General features: G+C 40.6%; 1 protein-coding gene across 9 annotated transcripts in view; it reads right to left on the bottom strand.

Annotated features, from left to right (window-relative positions):
- The window catches only part of LOC137167997 (ubiquitin carboxyl-terminal hydrolase 7), a 65501-nt gene that overhangs the window by 5208 nt on the left and 36203 nt on the right, over positions 1-24090 (bottom strand). Inside the window, exons 1-26 of one of the 9 annotated variants that reach the window (XM_067570400.1) lie at positions 22220-22636; positions 16530-16634; positions 16040-16238; positions 15413-15551; positions 14939-15027; positions 14720-14828; positions 14208-14338; positions 13666-13720; positions 13496-13576; positions 13134-13224; positions 12853-12935; positions 12188-12297; positions 11227-11404; positions 9690-9834; positions 9278-9408; positions 8208-8342; positions 7889-7990; positions 7444-7549; positions 6161-6253; positions 5943-6010; positions 5553-5653; positions 4767-4920; positions 3660-3727; positions 2793-2901; positions 1509-1586; positions 858-958 (exon numbers count right to left, since the gene is read on the bottom strand). In XM_067570400.1, the coding sequence (XP_067426501.1) occupies positions 858-958; positions 1509-1586; positions 2793-2901; positions 3660-3727; positions 4767-4920; positions 5553-5653; positions 5943-6010; positions 6161-6253; positions 7444-7549; positions 7889-7990; positions 8208-8342; positions 9278-9408; positions 9690-9834; positions 11227-11404; positions 12188-12297; positions 12853-12935; positions 13134-13224; positions 13496-13576; positions 13666-13720; positions 14208-14338; positions 14720-14828; positions 14939-15027; positions 15413-15551; positions 16040-16238; positions 16530-16634; positions 22220-22304 (2846 nt within the window). In that variant the 5' untranslated portion in view covers positions 22305-22636. Of the gene's footprint in view, positions 1-857; positions 959-1508; positions 1587-2792; positions 2902-3659; positions 3728-4766; positions 4921-5552; positions 5654-5942; positions 6011-6160; positions 6254-7443; positions 7550-7888; positions 7991-8207; positions 8343-9277; positions 9409-9689; positions 9835-11226; positions 11405-12187; positions 12298-12852; positions 12936-13133; positions 13225-13495; positions 13577-13665; positions 13721-14207; positions 14339-14719; positions 14829-14938; positions 15028-15412; positions 15552-16039; positions 16239-16529; positions 16635-18958; positions 19225-21096; positions 21118-21616; positions 21638-21697; positions 21723-22219; positions 22637-24090 lie in introns of those variants that run through there. The other 8 variants (XM_067570392.1, XM_067570393.1, XM_067570394.1 and 5 more) reach the window with 8 other exon arrangements.

The following is a 24090-nucleotide window of genomic DNA, read 5'->3' as shown; positions in this document are numbered from 1 at the left end:
CATGTCATCATGTGTGTGTTTTGGTTTTTTTTTCGATGGGGGGTGGGGGGCTGTTATTCTGCTGATAAACCTCAATCATGTTTTGTACATGGTAAAGATTAGATCAACTTTGTATGACAAAAGGTTAAAAAACAGTTCAACAAAAAACAAAATGGTAGCCATATTTACTGGCTGATACTGTCCAGACCACATTCTCTTTATTGGTCCTCATCCAAGATGCACTTATGAAAAAATTGCCACTATATGAAAAGCTACTAAATGTGAGCTGAACTTCGGGCTGACAGTGAGTCTCTGGCCAGTGTGTTAAAAATGACACAATGAAAGTAGTATTGTTAATGTGCTATAATGCTACAGCTGTATCTTCACATTGCATAACAAACTGTGGATATTTCAAGTTGGGCTGTGGTGGTTTTGATTTGTTTTCCTCACCGTGAGAAAGCCATTTTTAATGAAACAGAGTAATATTTATAGCGTGTTGTATTTGGGGTGTACTGGTTTTTAAATTCATTTACATAATGTGCACCATAATATGCCAAAATTTCCATAAGGTGGGATATCTTTAGCTACTTCACAAAAAAAAGCCTTCCAATGGTTGCTTAATTCTAAGCAGTGACAGGAAGTATTATGTGTGCACTCATAAAACTGCAGCTCAGGGCGGACCAGATGAGAAAAGAAGAGCTTGCTGTCTGATGGAGGTCGGTGCGTGCTTGGTTTTGATCAGTGAAAAAAAAAAACAAACTGGTAATGACCAATACGAGCTCAACCCCATAGTAGGCACATTTCAGTGAAATACTGAATCACTGAAACACATCTGGAACAATGAGACACACACACACACATTCTTGAAGGGTGAGTACCTGAGCTTCTCAGAGCCTTTTTCAGAAAGCTCCACTGACTTTTTACATTCTTCCAAAAGGTCCCGCACACAGCCATGCTTGTCAGGGTAGAGGGTGATCTCCTGCAATGAGCACATATCCACAGTTAACGTCTCTGCTTATATCACATAAAGCATTTGACTTATCATGTGTAGTTATGCGTGTAAAGTGTTTCTGAATTATTGTTGATTGCTCTTGTCAAATATGATACAGTCATTTTACTGGCTGATTTCAACTTGCATGTAAATGTAGAGCAATGGAATTTATGGACCTTGTTACTAGTCTAGACTAGTGAAGAATGCCACTCATTAATGTGGACATACACTGGACCTTATTTTTACAAAGAGTATTGATGTTGATGTTTCATTTATTTTACAGGTTCCATTTTCTGATCAATCCTGTCTTTTTCAATGTTTCTCTCTGTACTCCAACCAAGTGTTCAGAGCCTAATACATATACTAATTATATATATAATTGTAAAGTGTATTGGGACCATGCTGCATGGTTTAAGTAAAACTGATTGATTGATTGTAGTGACATGTTCCATCTTCCTAAGACAGAGTTAGACAATGTGAGAAAAAGTGTATGAGATTGTCACACATTCTGTGGCAGTAAAAAGTGTGTGTGCGTTACCTCCTCTCTGAACTGGCTGTTGAGCCATATGGATTTAAAACTCCTCCTGTTCTCGAAGTCTGTTATCTTCATCTTTAACTGTGGATAGATGAAGAGGAGAGAAAAAAGAATTTAAGTTTTGCTATGCAATGTGCTGCATTCAGAAAGACATACAAAGAGTACACTACCTATTTAGCATTACACTTCTATAAAAACATAACAAAAGTAATGCAGCAGTCTTTTTAATTCCACTGTTCTTCCTCCTTGTAAAACCTGGGGCCTACATTGCCTACAATGCAACTCCGCCATCAGAGATTCAGGTGTGTTATGCAAGTAATGGCCAATGTAGCGTCGAGCCGCTAGCCTCAAGCAGAGATAAAGAACGAGCTACAGAGGTCTGGTAAGCCCATCTCTTTCTAACTACACATCAGCTAAAATTGGCGCATTTCTCCTTTAAGTGTTAACTGATCATTTATTTGAATGGGATGCAGAGATCTATGAATGTGTTTCCATCATTCAGATCCCACAGGTTCCAATTGAAAATAAATGTGTGGTGCTACTGTGTGTGCAATGCATTTTTAATTTGTAGGAGGATCTCGAGTTCACATTTACTTGTACAGAGACAAATAAGTGCCTTAAACTACCAGCGAGGCTGGAGTGTACCACCTGTCTTATTTAGTAAATAATGTAGCAAACCAGGATGAGGGACTGTTATGTTAAACTTAGCTGGTAGCCAAGGTAGCCTAAGCTGTGTTAGCTCCGCTTGGACAATCAGCTAAAAACCTCAGCTACATCATAACTTGCAGCTGGCCTGGCAGGAGAAGATACCTCCCTGCTGGTATATCTACCAGTTCAGCATGTGCCATAAATCTGGTTTCTCTATCCTGAACATGGTTTACTATATAAAACAGAATGGTATATGTTTTTGTGCTAAACTTTCAAGAATGTAGGAAGTATCTTTAGTTAGAAAGAAAAATGATAAAACATCTGTCTGTCCTCATTCTGCCAGAAAATCCAAAATCATTTTAGAAATAAAAAATATACAAGAGACAATATTAATGAAGGTTTGAAAGACAAGGCTAGAACAACAAAGATGAATACAGAGAAGAATGAGAAGATCCAAAACTAAGAAATGTTAAGATAAACAAGGACTAAGAAATAAGAACAACGGAACTGCTTTAAAACACTTTGGGGCATTAGCAGCTGTCTTGGCCTTTCAAAAACGTAGGCGTCTGTGGAAGAAAACTAAAAAAGTATTAAACACAATAAATCCCAGAAGGCCCTGAGTTGGCAAACCATTCCTACCTGCTGGTAGTACAGTTTCTTGGGCTGCCGAGGCTTGAAGAATTGCAGCAGGTCCCGCAGCGTTCCCTCATAGTTGTGTCTGAGAGGATTCCCTGGACCGTCCCTGTACCTGGCCACCACACCACCAGGCAGGGGGGGAGGACGACAAAGGGGAGGAAAGAAGCACGGCAGCAGAAGAGAAACAGGAGGTGGGGAAAAAAGAAACGACAGAGGAGAGAAGAGAGGCAAGTGGACAAGGAGAGAAAAGAGGGATATGGAGGTGAACAGGAGGAGAAGACAAGAAAATTCAGAGAGGCACAGAGACAGAGAGGAAGAGAAGAGGAGAGGAGAGGAGAGGGAGGAGTAAGAGGAAAACAACAAAGAAAGGTGGGGGGGGACAGGTTACGCAACATTTCTACTGACAACTGCATGTAATCAAATCAAAGGCAAACATGACAAGTCTTGAGAACGAGGGCACATTATGTACACTATTCATTTCTTTCTGTATATCATGTATTGTGTAATTTATTACACCAGGAATCATGTTCCAATAACATCAAGTGAGAGAAAACAGAACACTGCAAGTTCAGGTCTTATGTTTTTTAAATAGGACCAATTACCCCACAGCAAAAGCATAATTAGTCAATTATGGTAAGAAGAAAACAAGTAGTAAAGCTCTGTTTCTTTTTCTCCCTTTGGCCTCATGTGATTTACCAGTTGTAAATCTGAAAATCTTTTATTTTAATTCCTGGCTCGAGATACAGTGAGACAGTCAAGTGTAGAAAGGTGATCTGTTTTATGTGTTATTAATATTACTATATTCACAGTTTTGAGTCTTACTGCAGGCCTATTATCTGTGTGAGAGTGTTGATGAGACAAGCCTCCTACCCCTGTGACTTGAAGAACTGCAGCAGCATGGGATCTGTGTTCAACCTCTGTGCTACCGTCTTGGCCACCTGAAAAAACACACAGCACAAACATTATAAAAAGGGGGTCACCGCAGACCTGTCATGTTATTTCATTTGTGTCGGTTATAAGGAAATGCCAACAGGGAGACTGTAAGGAAAAAGGAAAAAATATTTAACAGGGGACTATGCTCATTTCCAACTCTGTTTTTATTCTGGGACTCTACTGGAGTAGCTTTGCATGGTTCACCGTTTTTATTTATATTTTATTTTTTATTTATCTTATACTGGCCCTTTATGCAGCCCCTCAGTTCAGCCTCTATCTCTACCAGGCAGTTGTGGCCACTCTGTTCTGATTGGCCAGCTTTCTGGAAGCTTGCCGAGGGGAAGCCATATCAGAGTTGTGTTAAGTTACTGCTGATGAAAACCCAACATTTCCTGATTTACTGCTTCAAATTAAAATCTTTTAAGTGACTAGATAATAGGAGATGTCTATTGTGAAGAATTTACAGGAAATGAAACATGTTTCTCACTGAATTAGCAGAGCTTCATTAGCGGAGCTAAAAAACGCTGTTTGATGAAGACCTGCAGACAACCAACACGCCTCCAACAGGTAAACTACTTATTTTACTTTGCCATGCTGTGTAATGGAAAAACACTCAAAGCATACCAGCTAAGCTCAGCGTGACTACCCCTAAAACAATGGAAAAACGCCATAATGTTAGCGGAGTGGAGCAGTGAACTCCTGTGCGTGGAGCAAATGACCATATAAAGAAATCCATCATGTTCCGACATCAGCTTGGGCTAAAAGTAGAAACAAAAAATGTTGGAAACCGAGTGTTCAGAGCAGTCTGAAGCCGGTGCTTTTTGCTCATAGGGATTACTTCTACATACATTTACCTCATTATTTGACACTTTGTCCTTGTTTAATATGAACATACGATATTGTAACATTATATATATGAAAAATAATAGGTACCCTTTAAAGATTAGATTTATACTGCTTCGAGTTTCATATAAAATAGCAAGAAATTAGCTAAATAACTCCTAGTTTCCAAACATTCACTTCAAGTACCTGCAGAGACCATACCTGAAAATAGTTCATGCGGTTAGAGAGTGTGACCACGAAGCCGGGGTCGTTGTGAATGGTCTTGTCACAGAAAATGACATCCACTCGGTGGTAGAGGTCCCGGAAATAGTCCTTGGCGGTAGGCAGCTCACTGCTGTCGTTCTCTGGGTCGTCCCTGCATGATTAGAGGAAAGAAGGAAACGGATAAATTTAGGAACAGAGTGTGCAGTGTTGGCAGGAGGAGGTGGAAAAAAAACAATAGGAGGGAAGACTTGAGACAGATGTGACCAAAGGCAGATGGAGGGATAGGTAGCAGGAGGGATGAAGGGGGAAATGAAAGTGCAGTGTTGGGAGAGAGCAATTAAGAGAGTATGAAGATGGCAGAACATGAGAAAGAACTGAAATAATATAAAAAATTTATACTGACAGATCCTAAACCCTGCAGACAACATTTCTGACCAATATGTTTCTCCAAATGCAACATACTTCTATTTGCCACCCCCCTCCCTCCAAATCTCAATTTTCAATTGTTTCTCTGTATTTCATCAGAAATAACAGACATGTGAACTCTTCTGCATGTTGCTTTGGTGTTTTGTTGGAACAGAATTTAACAAAAGCTACTGACAAAAAATATATATATAATTTCAGTTAATCTCAAATATATAGCTAAATCTATGGACATTTGAGATAACAATAGTAAGCCAAAGTGCATTCTCAAACATTCTAAGTTTTTTTTTTAAAATTGTTTGCATATTAATGTTAGCTCTCACTGCGCAGCACTACTGTAACAGACACACAAAGTCTTACTTCTGGAAGACAATGATGTCCCCGTCCATGAGCTCATCCAGGGCCTTGTCCAGAGAGACATCATAGTCCTGTATCCGCTCTGTTAGATTGGGCTTTACTTCCTGCAACACAAACACACAGACAACATTATGGGAAATGTAGTCATCTGCTGTAAAGCCAAAGTGAAGCTATTTGGTGAGTATTCGGTTAAAGATATGTAAACAAGCAAACTACAGAGGAGTGTGAGAAGAAAGGAGATGCTGCAAATAACTGTGAAAACGTGCACAAGAGGGTTTGAGAGACAAAGCTTGTGTGCCAGATATGAGTGTGAAGGAGAGAATGAGGAGTGAGAACAAGTGAGAAAGAGACAGAGGAATGCGCCAGCAAATGAGAGCTACATAAATAGATCACCTCATAGAGGATAAGGCTAGTTTCCTGCTGAAACCCTGCTCTCTCACACATGACTGGCAGCAGGTCTCCTGTTTACAGAGAGAGAAGAACAGAAACATGATTTAATCCTCAAGCATTTTTTTCACTGCAGACAGAGAACTCATTAAGTTGATGCAATTTAAACTAACACATATGTGATCTAGTGTGTTAAGCTTCAAACATACTTGGATGTTACTTACTTATTTTGCAGGATATAGGTGTGTAGATATGTCCACAATAATTTAAGCTTCTGGTTTTGGGGTCATACATCTTCAAGAACAACATGACATCATCTAAAAAAGGGGAAAAAAAATAAATAAATAAATAAATCAAGATACAGTAGCTCTCACAAAGTGACAACAATTTGGTTCCCAGGAAGACACTCTTACAGAGATGGACAGTATATCAAAACAAACATTACTCCTATTACATTAGTCAGAGTTTCCCACAGTCTTAACAGTAATAGTCCAGTGATCTTAACACATGAAGCAAACACTTCTAGTATTTAAAACTGCAGTTTGTCAGTGCTAGGGCTGTCAAAATTGGCCAAGAATGACCTTCAATTATTCCTTCTAAAAAAACCACACAAGTTCAAACCATCCGAATATCTATTTTTGCGTATTATGTCCATATGGGGGCAAACCAATATAAAGAGAGACATAACTACTTGTATAGGTATATTTATTTCAACAAAAACATGTCTTTTACTAGATCTACATACCTACACATTACAAAATAGGCTAAACAAATAAAATAATGTCCTATACAATAAAATATTTGAAGACCGTAGACCTCTCTTTCTGCACCGTTTTTGGTCCTTGAGTGAGAACTGAGAACACGCTGTCTCTCAGAGCAAGATCAAATGAATGATTTGTAATTGATATTTTATTCAATAGCCTAATTTTTTTGAGAGGTTAGGTAATATTCATACTGGTTACCAAAATCTGAAGTATTTCCAGAGGGGGCTTTTTCTCGGAGTGCAAATCACTCTCTCTACAGCCTGAGTTGGCTTGTGAACTCTCTGCCATCATTACCATACGGTTATTGTTGAATTAATCGCTCATTTCAGCTTGACCTACATTTCATTTTCAATCAATGAAAGTGAGGTAAGACTCCTGTCAGTCATGCAGTGCAGTGGACCAGGTGCATGTGAGAGTTCGCAAGGCAGACAGTAGTAGTGCTTTTTTTTTCCCCACAATTGAGTGAATTGAATGTCTGTTGTTGTTTTGTTTTTTTTACAATTCGATTATATAACTGAATTTAGAATATTTGTTGACAGCCCTAGTCTGTGCCAACACAAACTGAATGCAAAGTTGGTTTGAAACAAAAAACTTCAATGATGTAGAGGTCACGTTGCACTGCCATAAGCTTTAACTAGCCTCAGACTATCTTGTACCAAACAATGAGTCACTGAGCTCTCTAAGTCAAATGTCATTAACAAAGTAAATATCAAAATCTGTCTTCTGACACTGAAGACACTTACGGTCTTTGTCAAACTTGGGTAACGTGGCCCCGCTGGCCGCCATCTCTGGATCCACCGTCTCCAGAAATATTGTCCAGGGGTTCTCATTGTCACTCAAGTCAATCATCTGAAACAAACAAACGTACAAACTTTTTTAAAAATCCATTTCTAAAACTCTGTGCGCTCACGATTTAGTAGAAGCTTATTTCTGTTCTTCTTCCATTTTTGTGCAGAAACAGTGTGGGTACGAGTTAAAAAAAAAAATCGAACTCAAGCAGTGCATACAATTTATCATAACATTCATGATAGACAGTAACAAAAGTAATCCTTGTGCGTTTATTTTGTTCATGTGTCTGTGATACAGTGATGCAGTGTTAGCATCAGTGTGAGAGCACATGAGAATATTCCCCAAAATGTCAGAGGTTACACCCACAAACAAACAGGTCTTACAAACACAACCACTTACCGACTTGTTGCAGTCAGCCTCGTAGTCCAGCATAGCAGGTCGCTTGGTTCCATTGCTACGGGCCTGCATGGGCCACAGCCTCATCTGATCCTGTGGGAAACCCTACAAGCACATCAATAAATGAGTTTCTATCCAAAAGTTTTTATTCTCATTCTTAGTTTAAACTTGTAAGGAGCGAGCTGAATGGAAAAGACAAAAAAGACTTAATTTCACATAAAGGTGGGAAGCACACCAGGATGGAAGACAAATTTGTATCAACTGTTGATAAATATGAAGGATAGAGAATAACTGAGTGTGTGTACAAATTTGGTTCGCTCACCATGGTCTGGGAGAGGTTCTGGACAAACTCTTGCAGTGTGGAGCTCTTCAGGACCTTGAAGACTGTGTATTTCACCTTCTCCTCATCATACATGTCATTGCCCTGATGACCACAGAACTGGTCCTCTGTCACCATCTACCAGAGGAGGAAAGAAATGAAAAAACAACCTTAGCGACCGACACTAAAACAGGACAAAGAACCAAAACATGAAGAGAGTGAACAAAAAGCTTGTGAAAAAGCAATAGGTATCTATGTGCTGATCATTGAATTTTGACTGCCTATTTAAGGTTTGCCCTGACTGCTGATAAGTCCCTGTTTCTGGCACACATTTAGAATGACAAAAAAACAACAACAACAACAAAAAAACACCCCACATTTTCGTCATACACAAAAAACTACCAGTCTGTAACTGAATCCTAATAAACAGATCAGTTTAAACAAATGAGAAAAAGAGCCAATTCCATCGGCTTACAGGGGAAAATGCGTACTGGAGTTTTCACACGTTCTCCTTCTCTCATTTGTTTGATCCTCTCCAGAGCAAAGTAATGAGAGAAATTAGCCTTTTGTCCTCACTTACAACTAAATAATAAAGTCAGTGCTGCTAACATCTTTGAACAGGATAAACCTCTTATCTTTTAACAAACCGTTTCCTCATTATCACTTGCAGCTTTTCTTGTCATCTCAACCACACCGCAACTGCCACAGTCCCATCTCAATTCTATATCTTAGCAGTCCTGCACCACTGCAGGCTTAATGTAATGAGCAGCATCCTTCACATCACAGTATGCAAGAGCTCAATCTGCAAGTTCACCATGTTGACACTGAATTAGTGTGACTTTACTTTCTTACCTTTTCCTACCTAAATCAAAGCAATGCAGCAAAAATGAAGGATTGTATTGTACCTTCCATTCTGTAAAACTTTAATAAAGCCAAAATGACAGCTAGGTTCCTTCCTAGTTTGCACAAAGCGGCTCTACACCAGTACAGTTCTAAAATTAAACGGCCACCAAGGTACTCCAAGTCTGTAAATAGCAACTAAGAGCACATAAACAGCAGTCCTGAATCCCTACCTGGACCTGCATGTAGAGGTGAGCCTCCTGGCGCTCCTTCCTCTTCTGTGCCTCCACACGCTTCTCCTCCTGCAGACGTTCCACAAGCTGCTGGGGGATATCCACATCAGTCATCGGCTGAAGCACCTCGCCTGGAATACAGGGAGAGGTCCAGGTGAGAATCACAGGGCAGGCAGGGTGCAAGACTGTAACTTATCTGTGTTTACTAAAATAGCTATGACAGTAAACTGAGGCAGCCTTTGTGGAAATAAATTTTCCCACACCCTTCATATATTTGTAGTTTTGTACTTGATAACACATCGGTTGGGGCACTTGGGTAGAACTTTTCACCTGTTTATGGGACAGTTTTTCAGACACAAGCCTTTTTAAGATATTTGGCTGAAGGACAAAAAGGAAGGAGAATGTTACTTACTGAGCTTGGACTCACGGATGTAGACCAACATGTATGCGTTGGTGCAGTGGCGTACTGAGAGGTCATCGTCATGCCCACCATAGTTGTGCTCTATGGCCTCCTCTTTGGTGCACCGCGACACCACGTCATCATCAAACTTACACCACTGAATAGAGACAAAGAATGACAAACAGAGGGAGGAGGTGGTTGTGAAAGGAGGATGAGTGGGGTCAAAAGAAGAGATGAGGAAGAGGAGGATAAGGATAGGAGGGGAGCATGAAAGGAGAGGGGAGGAGAGAAGAAAACCACAAGGTACTTAAGACAACCATTTATGTCAAGTCATCTTAATACATGCTTTTAATCAATCCCAATATGAACTGATCAACTTTAACTGATCATCAAATGTTTTAATAACAAAAACTATGATAAAACATACACACTGACAGGATGCGTATATCTTTTAGCAGTATGACACATTGCAAAACTCTTCTTAAAGGAATGATTATTACAGGGGTGCTAAACCAGTTGACCTCATCTATCAATCATGTAGTGAACAACATTACCCTAAATTGAACCTGCGAGAATGAGGGGTTGAGTAGGTCAATGGGAGTGGCTGAAGGTGTTGGGTGAGTAGTGAGGAGTGTGAATAGGTTGTAGACATGCAGCTTCTCCAGATTTGCATATTTATCACTACATATAGAGGAAAAAATGGTAATACAGGGACTGAACTCTGCAGTTGAAATTATGTAGCATGCATAATGTGCATGCTACATAATTTGTAGTGAGTGACTAAAGCTGGATTCATGTTAGTGTTCCTTTCTTTGACATGAAGTGGCAACATACCCTTCTGTCAAGCAGCTTATCTTTCTAACAATTGTTAAGCATTTGTTTTGTGAATCTAAGTGGGTAGTTCATTGAATGCTCCACCTGGTTTTTAACATCTTTGTATATTTTTGGAACAACAACTCACTAGAAAACATCTGTATCGTGGATCTGACATCTTCATCATTTCTTTGCAACATAAACAATGTTCTATGGGCATAATGTCCACGCAAAAAAGTACAACAACATGTGGGTATGTGTCTGTATATATGGATATAGATTATACAGCTATAATATATAGAGTTCCAGTTAGACATTCCTTAATACTGATAATTTCTGCATATTCATCATTTTAGTTGTTACTCCTAAGCTCTCCATAATTGCTTTCTTCATTTGAATTTCATTCTTAATGTACGTATTTAATGTGGTAAAATATCCTGACTGAAATATCCTTGAAGATTTTAGACTGATGAATTTGTCTTTGTATGTAATGTCAGCTCTTTACTAGACCAGTGTAGAAATCCACTGTGTACTTATGATGAGAAAGTCAATCTCATATCTAGAGGTTGAGCACCCTTGGCATAGTTCATCCCCGCTGAAGACAAACATTGGCAGTATTGTGCCAGTGTTTCTCAAAACTACAGCGAACAAATGTGAAAATTCCCATCATCCCCTCCAAAACACATGCTCACAGAATTTTTGGTGAAAGGTGTATAAAAAAAAAAATTGTTCTCACTATTGGTTCCTTGACACTCACTTTGCCGTCTCCTTTAGGGTTAAGATAGACGACGTAGTGACCGCCATGGTTGTCCCCGCTGTGCACTAGCACTGCATGCAGGATGTAGTTGGCTGGGTCCTTGGAGTCTGGCTTCTGAAGGAATTCATCCAGAGGTAACTGATCTGGAAACTCAAACCTATTGATAGATGGATGATGGGGATAGGGAGAGAGGAAGTTTGAGAAGATAGGAGACGAGAGATTGGAGAGAAAAGGGAATGGCAGGCAGAATTAAGAGGAAGAAATGAAGGATGGATGGATGGAAGAAAAAGAGGATTGAAAAAAACGGTCCAATATTAAGACAAGGAGAAACATAGATATACAAAGAAAGCAAACAAGAGTGTAACCTCGGTCCTGTTTACCACTCCACATCTGCACACCCTGGATTTGTGCGTGTGCGTATACAAAACCCTAGGGGGGCCGGGTGCTGGTGGCAGCGTCGCAAGAATGACTCACAGGTTGTGAGAAATGCTACAGAGGAAAATTAGCTATTCCGGATGTCTGTGCGTGTGTGTTGCTGCAAGTGTCACATTATACCAGTGGATTGTTAAAACACCATTAGTTCCCAGTAAGCTTTAAACAGAGCAATACAGCCTACAGGAAATACTCTCAATGACTCACTTTCTCACTGCCTGGGTGAAGGAGGTCAGGGCATACGGTTCAGAGAGTGCAGGCTCAAGTTCTATTTCTAGAAATAGACGGCTCCTTCTACCTATGTTAATATGGATTAGACCTTCTTTGAAATAATGTCCGAGCACTGGCCACTGACGCATTGTGTCTTTGAGAGTGATGGGGAGAGATCTACTTTTTACGCTGGGTAGTGTGTTTATATGTTTGTAAAGTAATAGACATGTAATCATAATAAAAAGAATGATCATGTGATAACAGAGTGTGAGAGTGAGGTCTGGTGTGTTTGTTCTACCTGTCATTAATCTTGATGTTTTGGTCGGTCTGTGGGTCATACATGAACCTCATCAGCTGCAGATGAAGGATTGGAGGGAAGGTAAGAAACTTCACTCCTTTTTCTGCTTCCTGCAGTACAAACATACACAGGCATCTGGTCAGGACATCCCATTGACATTCATACTCTCACCCTGAATGCTTCCAGTGGGAAGTAATTTATTTGAACTCAAACACATTTTTCAAGTCTGATAACCCACTCTGGACAGATACTTCTTTTGTTATTGTTTCTCCTTGTCCTCCATGCTAATACTGAAGCCTCAGAGTAGTTTTTTTCAGATTTGGCATTGAAACACTACATAAATTCAGAACAGAAACCTTTTCCAGCTTTTCCACCTGATTATTAAGAGAACAAATCTGTGCACGGCTGGCATTGTTAAATGTTTTCCAATTAGAGAGTAGTGTCTCACATTCATATTGCGCACTGTGTTAATACAAAGTCAGCAGAGACCTGCTTTATTAGATAATGCGACATAAACGTTGGTTTTATATTAATTTATACCTCAACTGAGATATAGAGACAAAAAAGAAAAAATTAAAATACATAAAACTAAACTCGTACAAAGTAAAATAAATTACAGCAAAAGATGCATAAATTATTTTGATCCAGTCACTGTGAAGCCTCACCTGCAGGCCATGCTCTCCTGCATCGTATTTGTTGTCCCCATCTAACTGTTCGGTTGCAACATAGTCTTTGAATGACTCGAAGACTGGAAATAAACAGAGCATGTATGAGTTAAAAAAAACATCCATATAGATAATAAGGACCTCCAAACGGCAAACAGAGAGTAGCATTATGACACCAGAGACTTGGTTTGAACTGACGCTGTCCTATTTGTCTGAAAAAATCAGTCAGTTCCATTGTTTGAGAAGAGCTGTGAAGTTGATGTGTTCATGATAGTACTCACTGTTCTTCTTTCCTTTTATGCTAAGCTGGATGTCATAGTAGTCCTCTATCCGCTCCGATCGATAATCAACATGCTTACACTGGATATATGACTGGAAAGCAAGAACAGACACACACACACAAACCCACAGCGGTCAGACTATATGATTCAACTGTTGAGTCAAAAATATTATTTCTAAGAGGGTCACCTCTTTATTTTACCTCCTGCTATTCTTAAACTGAGCTTGTTACAGTCTACATCCTGAGCTGAGTTGCTTAAGTACTGTGCAATACAAAAGTCTGTAAATTTCTACCTTCAACAAATAAGCGGCACATATCTACTCTTTCTACAAAGAAAGAGAGGGAAAAATAGAGAGAACATACCACCATCTTTCCTCTGAAGAGCTTGGGGATGGTTCCCTCAACACAAGTGCCTTTCATTTTGTTCTCCACATTGTCCAGGAGCTGAAACACACATGCGCACAGTAGGTCAATTATTCAGCATGCAAACACATACACACATATATTCCTTAAGACAGTATAAGAGAACTCACCACTCTGCACAGCTCCTGTACGTCATGTTGCATGAAGCTATCTAGTGTTTCCCACCTTTATGAAGTAAAAGAAAAAAAAAAACAACAACTACAGGTCAAGACAGATCTTGATCTCAACTCCAGGTAACATCCTACAAAGAACTTAGTTTGACAAGCTCACTACAAAAGAAATCATCTTTGATTGGACAGCACAATAAACTGAGGAAACTGTCCTGAATTGCAATGATAACTACAATTACAAGTTTTTCAAAGGCTGTTCATTTAATAAAATAAAATTACTGACAGACAAATTCAGCTATATGAGAAGACCTTTTTGATGTTATTAAAACATAGCAAATTCTGTTCAAGTATCTCACTTTCCTCCCCACATTCAATGTTTGGAGTATTACAATGCCAACAAGAAAATACAGAAAAAAATGTTACAATTACACCACTAGATCCAAAACCACTAAATAATGGTTTTACTTCTCAATTAGCCTTCATCTTTGTCATCTGAGGACAGAGCTGTCAATTTTTAAAAAAAGTCTGTTTAAATACACTACCCGAAGGACTTGGTGAGTTTCTTGGTGCCGACAGGTTTGTCGCTGTGTTGCAGCTCGTAGAAAACCCTCTGCAGTGCCAGGGGAACGCTCTTGGAAGAGTCATCTCCCTCTGTGGGCATCATGTACACCGCCTGGGAAGAGAGGAGTCATGAGGATTCACACCAAGATTTGTCCAGTAGGTGTAGTTGGTATGACTCTTAGATTGGAGCTTCTTATTTATACCGATTTTGTGAAAACCTACATCATTTCTAAACTTTGTCTAACAACAAATAAAACACACATTTTTAGAATTGGAAAAAGCTATGAAACAGCATTTAGAGTATGTATCAGAATTGTATTAGAGGACAAATTTCAGTGTATGTTGGCCTGATACATAAACATGTGGGTACAAAGGGTACAAACACACAAATGCTGAGAGTAAGCTCTAGTGCACACATATAATATACATTTTAGGGTAGCATATAGGAAATCTCAGCTAAGACACAAACAGACACACAAAGGTAAAACCATACCCGTCGTAGCTGGTTGGTGAAGAAGAGTGTCTGTAGCAGGCTATTCATGTAGCAGGTAGCTCCCTGGTTCTTTAGTCCAACATAGCCTGTGTGTTTCTTAGAGTCCCAGCTGGATACAGAGAGAAAGTGGATGTTAGGGTTATAATTCATGATCAAGAGAAAATGCATCCTGGGATCACTGTAGAAATGCAAACCCAGAGACAATTAAAAGCTACGTACGCCACTCCATGTGGGGCATCTGCCTGGACATAGACTTCAAATGTGACTTTGTCATCATCAATGAAGCCCCTCTCTGGATCAGTAACATCCTGAAACGCAACACAACAAAGGCAGTTAATATCAATAAGGATGGGTAGAAAAAACAGCATTTATTAATATTTTCTATTTATTTTCCTTTATTCATGACAAAAAACAAACACAGAGCGGAACAAATAGACAATAAACTAACTGGATTATGCTGGACAAAAATAAAACAGCCCTTCCAGCATAGCCTCTTTTATCCACCCAATCAACAAACAAATGAAAATTAAATTTTTGACAGCATTTACTCTACCAGCTCTAAAATAGGCAGCCAATGTTTCTAAGGTGGTTCTTGTCACATCTGAAAAACATAACTGGCTACTAATATTAATTTGCCTTGTTCATTTTAAATCTCCTGCATTGATCAATTTCTCTATAATTTTCTGTACTTACACTCCAGGACATGAAGTTGGAGAAACCCCAATCATTCTCTTTGTGAAAGAACAGATGACTGATCCTGCGGCTGAAGGACTTTTCATCGTCTTTGTAGTTGATGATCTTCAGCATGGCCTGTGCATGGCACGACCATGACCTGAAACACCAAGAACAAGATCCATTACTTTTTAAGGATTTCTGCACGTTGTGGGACAAAATATTTTTGAATTAATTTGACCATTTTCTCATGAAAGGCAATTCCTCAAATAAAAGAATTCTGGCAGGTGTCCAATGAATTGTAATGCAGATCTGTAAGATTTTATTTTAAATTGATATTAAGTCTTTTTCTGTCGACCACTGCATCAACTGTTATAAAACAGTTATAAAACACAGAAAAGTGTGCAATTGTTCAGTAAAAATTACAGGTATTTAATGATTTTTACAAAAAAAATAAATCAGCACTAATGAGGGATGTCTATCTTAGTTTGAAAACAGATTTTGTGAAATGTGGCCTTTTAAAAGAAAAATACTTGAAATCTGTTCATTTAATGTTATAGAAGAAATAAAAACCATTAAACATTTTAAGCGTGTGCCTGTGTATCTATCCAATATCCCCCAAATCCCTCGTCCAACTAAGACACCTACGTGGAGTCTGACTCTGCGTTACACTGCAGGAAGAAGCCCACGCTCTTCTGGTGTGGCCTGTCAGGATAGAAGCGCGGCATCACCATTATCTTCCATGGTAGGTTCCGGACAAAGCAGGATGGGCTGAGCACCGACTCACTCAGGCGGCTGAAGCGCTCTACCACAAACCGGAAAGTTGCCTCTGACCGCCAACTGGTGTCTGTGGAAAGATGGAGGGAGAGGGGTGAAAATGGGAAGGGTTTATGTTCAACAGAGGAACAGATTTCTTCCAGCTGTCATTGACCTGGTACAAGTGGTCATTGGATATGAGCGTTTTTGAAACCTAGTTTAAGACAAAAAAAACTTCACAGACAATTCAACTGAATCATTCACAAAATGATGTTAAACCTAGATCATTACTTAGAACATTTTCTTCCACAGCGTTGAAACAAGCAAGAGAGTATAATGTTTTTAAATTGTGTTTGTTTGTGTGAGTGCACATGCTCCTCACCATCCTCCATGTCCTCCTCTGTGTTGTTGTGTCCATCCGCCATGGCAACATTACCATTGATCACTGGGTTGGCCGGGATTCTTGGAGGGTCGTCTGTGTCTCCAGCTGCACAAAGAGAATATTTTAATGATAAGACTGTATGGGTAGCAGGTACCATGATAGGTAGAGACCTGTATTCAACCTTGTTACTTGTACTATATGAGCAAGAGGCCACTATCTAACTCTGTATGGAAGGTCACAAAATGACAATTTTCCTAGAAAGATCAATTAAATATGACATCAAGAGCTAAAAAAAGTTTCTGTCTGACTAGGTATTCATTTTAATCCATATTTACCAGTCATAATCCAGGAACAGAAAAAACTCAGCAATACACTGAATGGTCATTCAATCCTAAAACAGATAATCTGCTAGATTACTGACACAATTTTATTAATAAAAAAATATGAATATACAAGCTAGTTCAACTCTATCACATTCTTTCAATACTTAGGATAATGTAGTTTCATGGTTTGGTTATCAAAGTTAGGGAAAATTCAAGTGGTTATTATTCAAGTTCTTAAAATCTTATTTTGCCTAAATTTTGTGAATATATACTCATCAGCCAAAACATTAAACCACTGACAGGCGAAGTGAATAACATTGATTATCTCGTTAAAATGGCACCTGTCAATGGATGGGATATGTTAAGCAGCGAGTGAACAGTTAGTTCTAGAAGTTGATGTGTTGGAAGCAGGAAAAATGGGCAAGTGTAAGGATCTGAGTGACTTTGACGAGGGCCAAATCGTTATGGCTAGAAGACTGGGGCAGAGCATCTCCAAAACGGCAGGTCTTGTGGGGTGTTCCCAGTATGCAGTGGTCAGTACCAACTAAAAGTGGTCTAAGGAAGGACAACTGGTGAACCTGCAACAGGGTCATGGGCACCCAAGGCTCATTGATGCATGGGGGAAGCAAAGGCTATCCCATCTGGTCCGATCCCTCAGAAGAGCCACTGTAGCACAAAGTACTGAAAAAGTTAATGCTGACTATGATGGACAGGTGTCAGGACACACAGTGCATCACAGCTTGCTGTGTATGGGGCTGCGTAGTCGCAGACCGGTCAGAGTGCCCATGCTGACCACTGTCCACCACTAAAAGCACCTAAAATAGGCACATGAGTGTCAGAACTGGACCATGGAGCAATGGAAGAAGGTAGCCTGGTCTGATGAATCACGTTTTCTTTTACATCATGTGGAAAGCCCGGTGTGTTTGCGTCGTTTACCTGGGGAAGAGATGGCACAAGGATGCACTAAGGGAATAAGGCAATCCAGCAGAAGCTATGTTCTGCTGGGAAACCTTGGGTCCTGGCATTCATGTGGATGTTACTTTGACACATACCACCTACTTAAACATTGTTGCAGACCAAGTACATCCCTTCATAGCAACAGTATTCCCTGATGGCAGTGGTCCCTTTCAGCAGGATAATGCACCATGCCATACTGCAAAAATTGTTCAGGAATTGTTAAGGAACATGACAAAGAGTTCAAAGTGTTGCCTTGGCCTCCAAATTCCCCAGATCTAAATCCAATCAAGTATCTGTGGGATGTGCTTGAAAGAGAAGTCTGATCCATGGAGGCCCCACCTCACAACTTACAGGACTTCAAGGATCGGCTGTAAACGTTGTGGTGCCAGATAACAGAGAACACCTTCAGAGGTCTTTTGGAGTCCATGCAACGATAGGTCAGAGCTGTTTTGGTGGCACAAGGGGGACCTACACAATATTAGGCAGGTAGTTTTAATGTTATGGCTGATGGGTGTATATATACACCTTTTAAAAAGCAGGTATTTAAAGGCAAAAAACATTTTTTGATTGGAAAAACAACAACAAAACAAAACTGAACTATTCTACATCTACTGTCTCCATTTCCATGCAGTGATCCTTCCCTTCCCCTTTCAAACATTTTACTGGGAAAACCCTGCTGAGACAGCATGACAGGTCTCCTTTCCCAGTCTAACAGAGCGAGGGCAACACAGAGAGAGAGAGAGAGAGAGAGAGAGAGAGAGAGAGAGTGTTGTGTGTGTGTGTGTGTGTGTGTGTGTGTGTGTGTGTAACAAAGACCATGCAACATTACAGTAGCCTGGGTAATTATGGACACAATGCAGGATTAAGCTGCAAGTCATCGCTCAAACAAAAACACACGCGCACAAAGGACGACAATTATCCCAGCCAAATCATGAGACGGCTCGATGCACAGTCTCATCTATCAAAACACGATGATGACACAATCAAGAGGAGCTATGTGGAGACTTCAAGGAGTGACTGAAATATGTCTGGATCCTGTAATGATAATAGTAATGGTCCAGAGGCCACACCTTAAAGAAACAACAGTATTAATATGATCACTCAAGCACAGTGTCTCTAAATGTGTTGCTGTGTCAGTACAACTCTTACACATGTGTATCTGAGTTCCTTGTCTTCCTCAGGGCTGACAGACACAGTGGTGTCAGTTGTGTGTCTCCAGGTAACGTTTACTGACCGAGTCCTCCATGTCCAGGAGACTGACCTCGATTCCCCAAGTGGATTACACCCTGCTAATGGGTGCTGTCAGTCAACTCTGTGACAACTTCTTGTCCTGCCCACTGAGTCAGTCTAACGTGAAACCTCAGAGAAATATGGACTAACAGATCAGTCACTGAAACCTGCATGAGCTGGATGTAGGATTTCATATCGGACAAAAATACCACATAGGCTTAATGTAGAAGTTACAAACTATGCAGGTGTCTGGAAGGGGTAGAAAAAAAAATTAACATGCATCTCTACAGACTGACTTATTATTTTCAAATAGATTTCCAAGAAAACATCACTAATTAAACTGAATATGTGCTATGCTACAAGCATAACACAAACTGCTAATAAAAAGTACAGACATATCTTTCTATTCAAATTGCGAAGTGAGTGCCAACATAGCATTCTAATCTTTCCTTGTGGATTGAAAACTACAAGTAAAAGTTTGTTCAATCATCACGAAAAATTTTCTCCTTTGAGACAACTTTATGCTGTGCAAACTGAAAAAAAAACCCAGATGTGTGTTTAACCTAAAGTAACAAGGTTAAAACAGCACAGCTAATCCTGTTACAATGACTTCACACTGAGAGGCTAAAATGCTGTTGGATGAATCGGTCCACACTGAGCTCAGTTTCTCTACTTTCTGAATATTTACCAAAGAGGTGTGAAACACCTCTAAAACAGTATCTTGAAGAACAGATAATATCACTGAATGGAATCTTGACTTAAAATTTGTTTACTAGCATACTAATCTTAACCCATCATCATTTTCTACTAGAAGTGGGGTTTTGTGAAAAGTTGTTTTTTTTTTTTTCAAATGGTAATAATTAGATCATTTTCTATTCATCTCCATAACTTTCAACATTTTTGGAGAGCTAATACAGGCATAAAAATTGGACTGACCATATGACAGTAACATCCTGACATCATAATCTCATTGATATGGCAAAACAGATAATATGCTGAGCTATGCAGAGCAGAGGATGGAGTAATGCCACTGCAACTGTATGGAGCCTCAAACCATGAAAATAATGTGGTCTGTGTTGCTATATGCAGTGAGAAAAAGTGAAGAGTTTACTATGTCAACTTGTTTACTGTCCTTGTAAGGCTGCACTGGGAGACTACCCATGGAGAGTGAACCAGCAACTAAGGGGTTAGGGAGTCTTTTGAGAGCACCTGCTACTAATGTGACAAGTAATAAAATGAATAACTGAAAAATGAAAATAGTACCTCAGGTTGTTTCTATTTGCTTATTTCTGCAGATCATAAAGATGAGCATTATTGTGTCCTACTGAATAACAAGTAACAGTGTGTGTGTGTGTGAGAGAGAGAGAGAGAGAGCGAGAGAGAGAACAGATAATAAAATCACTAGGACTAAATGACGCAGTGATGCTGAGGGCTCCCACACGCCTCTAATCGGTCCAAAGTTGACATTAGTAAAAAACGTAATTAAAATGTTGGAGGGACGGATGTTTTGTGTTTAAAACGCTTGCTATTCCCGAGCAGAGGTGGTCCTGACTCCAAACCGGAGTAACAAAAACACTAATCATTAAAAATGGCGAGCTCCATGCCGTTTGGTCTTCCATACAATGAAGCAGCAAATCCCCGCGCTGCCCCTGTGCGGGCCTGGCTTAACGTTACCGCAGCGGCAACTACCGCTACTTGCCAGCACTGCCGCACGTTTCACATAACACACTGTCAAACGTCAACATATAAACTAACAAACGACTACACTAAAGCATTGTTTTCATGCAGCGTTTTAGATTGTCGTTACCTCTACTTGAATGGCTAAACTTCTTATATCATTGTCAATTTTGCAAATCAGGATTGACGCATCTGCGTTAGCCACTTAGCTATCTAGCAAACACTAGCCACAGATTCATCTGCAGGCCGTTATTAGCTAACATTAGCTGGAATCACTAGTACCAGCCAACAAACTAGGATTACTGCTAGAGAAAAAATATCAACCAGAGTATTTACATTATACTGTTAGATAGCAATTGGAGACAACGGAAAAAGATTACGTGAGGCAAATGTTCAAGGCCTAGCATTCGAGCAACAGCCAAATTGAACGTTGCAAAATACAAGCCACCATTTTGGAACGCCACACACCCCCCTCCGCCAGCGTTAGCTGATCAGCTAACTAGCATGCTAGCCAACGAATGAACGCACCGAAACGGGCCTTGAAGCTAATTGCCTAGCTTGCAGTTAGCTGCCCCGCTAGCAATGTTCATTACGTTTTTACCAGCTTAACACATAGGGTAACAAAACAGATAACCGACGCTGTCCGCACTAAACGTATTTGCTACATAAATTAAAATTATTACAATTTTATGGTCTTCACACATTAGCGGGCCAACTGACATTTTACCCTGCAACGTTAACCGATATATGCAGGCCCGCATATCGTGTACAAGCCATCAAACACGATGCTAACACACTAGCGTTAACTTACTGTATCGAACGGTTATTAACGGGCATTCTTTGAACGTTATCAGTAAGACTAGAGATGCTACTGTTAACTTTATGTACGGAATACCCAACTTTGACGATGAACGCAGGTGCCGAAACTGTCAAAATTCACCCTGAGCCCACAGTGCAGACTGAGCAGCAAGATTAATTTACCTAGCGATGGTTCCATGTTAATTGCAAGATAACAACCACAGTGTTTACAAACATTTAGCTAGGTTATGAACTCTATTAGTTCTGGAACTCCATGATCAACGGTGATAATTTGGCAAACTGCATCTGATAACTTATTACAGCAAACTAACATGAACAAAATCTTAACAGTTTATGAAGAAATACAGTCACTGATCCGAATGAATCATTTGTGTGGCTACTCTTTTAACAGTAAATTATAGATGAACGAACAGCTCTTCTCGAATATGTGTGAATATACAAAGAGAAATACAAGCTAGCGAGCTTATAACGCAAATGAGGTCAGCTCTACAGAAGTATGCTGCAACGGACGCACAATCAGCAAAAATGCAGCCGGCTATCCTAGCTAGCTTCGGGCCTTGTGTTTACTGTAAAGTTCGGCTCCGCTTGCACAAATACAACTTCATGCAATTCTCGTGCGGCTGTTAAATTATAGTAAATAATATTGTAAAGTGCCCGCTCACGCTGCGTGGGGCCATGTCTTACCTTCCATCTCCATATCCTCCGGTTCACTGAGCTGCTGCTCGCCGGCTTTCTGCTGCTGCTGCGTGTGGTGATGGTGGTGGTTCATGTTGGCAGCTGTTGTTGTGGTGGTGATGCGGTGCTCCCTGCTATCTCTGTTACCCTCGACCTTGTCCAGGGCCGGCTCGGCGGGGAACCGGGTTCTGGGCTGCTGGTGAGGTGTGGTAGGATGCGGAGGTGGGGTGGACAGGTCGAGCCTCGGCGGCCGGGCCTGCTCTGTCGCGACCTCGGCCTTGTCCGCTGTCAGCGCCGGGGAGTGAGGAGGGGAGGTCGGCGGGGGAGCGGGTAGAGAAACGCGGACGTATTTGCTCGCTATTCGCCCAATCTCGGCGCCTTTGGTGGGTGCGAGTCGCTGGCTGACGGTGGGGGGGGAGGGGGGAGAGGGGAGGGGGGGTTGGGATGGATGGGCCGGGGCTCCGAATAGGGAGGCCCGCTGAAACTAGCTAAATCGATCCGGCTTTACCCCGGGAAATGTGGGGCAATGAGACAACTCGCAGCACGACCTGCACCTGGAGGAACAAATACCCTGCTTATAGCTAGCGTTAAGCTACCTGACACTAGGCAGCCAACTGCTAATATAGGTACAACAACAATGAAAACAAAGGCTCATTTGCTATAGACACACATTCAACAACTTTGCCTGCGATATCCCCAGTCCGTGTGCTCCTCCGATTGTCCCTCGTCTGGGGGAGAGCGGAGGAAAAAGCTATCCATTCAAACCAATTTCCAATACGGAATAGCACTAATGTTAATTTGGAAGTTCGCGGAGACGAGAGTTGCCACAGCCCGACATAAACCGATTCCCCCAAACCGCCTCTAACAATATAAACAACAAAACGCGGCAGCTCGTTGCATTTCTAGCTAACCTCTTGTGTATGGTGAAATAATGTGCCCGGTCATACAACGTTTAGCCTGAGCTGTGTGGCCCTCAACCCGCTCCTCCCGTGGTTTGTGATGTGTTGAGTCTGAGCCTGTAAATCTCAAAATGGCGGTCGCGCTCTTCTCTGAAATGTCACATCCGCATGGAGATCCAAACACTGGCCCATCCCCGGCCAGGTTCACATCCATGATAGGGATCAGACGTGAGCATCTGGGAAAAAAGGGGATATTAAATAGAAAAACAAATAACACTTAGTGTGGAATAGGAATTTGATTACGAGACTGACAATATAGCCTACATGTTGCATTTGGGCCTTATAATCACATATTTACCAAAACACGAAAACAGTTTATTGTCTGAATGTGTACAGAAACTAAAGTACTGAACAAAGTGAGATTTTGGTGTATTTGATTAATCCCATTTGTTAGACCTCATACACTACTATTGCAGAGATCCAGGAAATCCCAGTCCATTTACTGCGCAGAGGGACTTTATACAACGTCCATGTACCCTCCGTTCAAATAAGTTGTGTTCAACTTGTTTGATAACAGGATAAACAAATATACATTATTTTTTTCTTTTTGTTTTTTAGGCCTAAGAACAGTCCACAATGTAATGTTTATGGCCTATAATCCATGTGATGTTTCTTATGTTGTAATTTGATAGTGGGTCCTTTTGTCCACGAGGGGACGCTCTTGCTTCATTGTTGGAGTATGCTTGGGAAAACCGCCAGACTATTAGAGCCCAGACATGGCTGCAGTAGCCCAGGGAGAAACATGACCACCAAAGCAGGGCCAGCCCTAGCACATCTGGTGCCCCGGGTGAGCTTCACCCCCCAACACCCACACCCCCCTAAAAAATAAAGAAAGAAATATATAGATAGATAGATAGATAAGTGAATACATGTGCAGCGATGGTTCTAAAGACACAAACATGCTTTTTGTTTATTACAATA

Source organism: Thunnus thynnus, chromosome 17, assembly GCF_963924715.1.
Source record: "Thunnus thynnus chromosome 17, fThuThy2.1, whole genome shotgun sequence".
NCBI classification, from domain to species: Eukaryota; Metazoa; Chordata; class Actinopteri; order Scombriformes; family Scombridae; genus Thunnus; species Thunnus thynnus.
The sequence above is the reverse complement of the archived record's forward strand: the minus strand, read 5'-3'. Positions and strand labels throughout refer to the sequence as shown.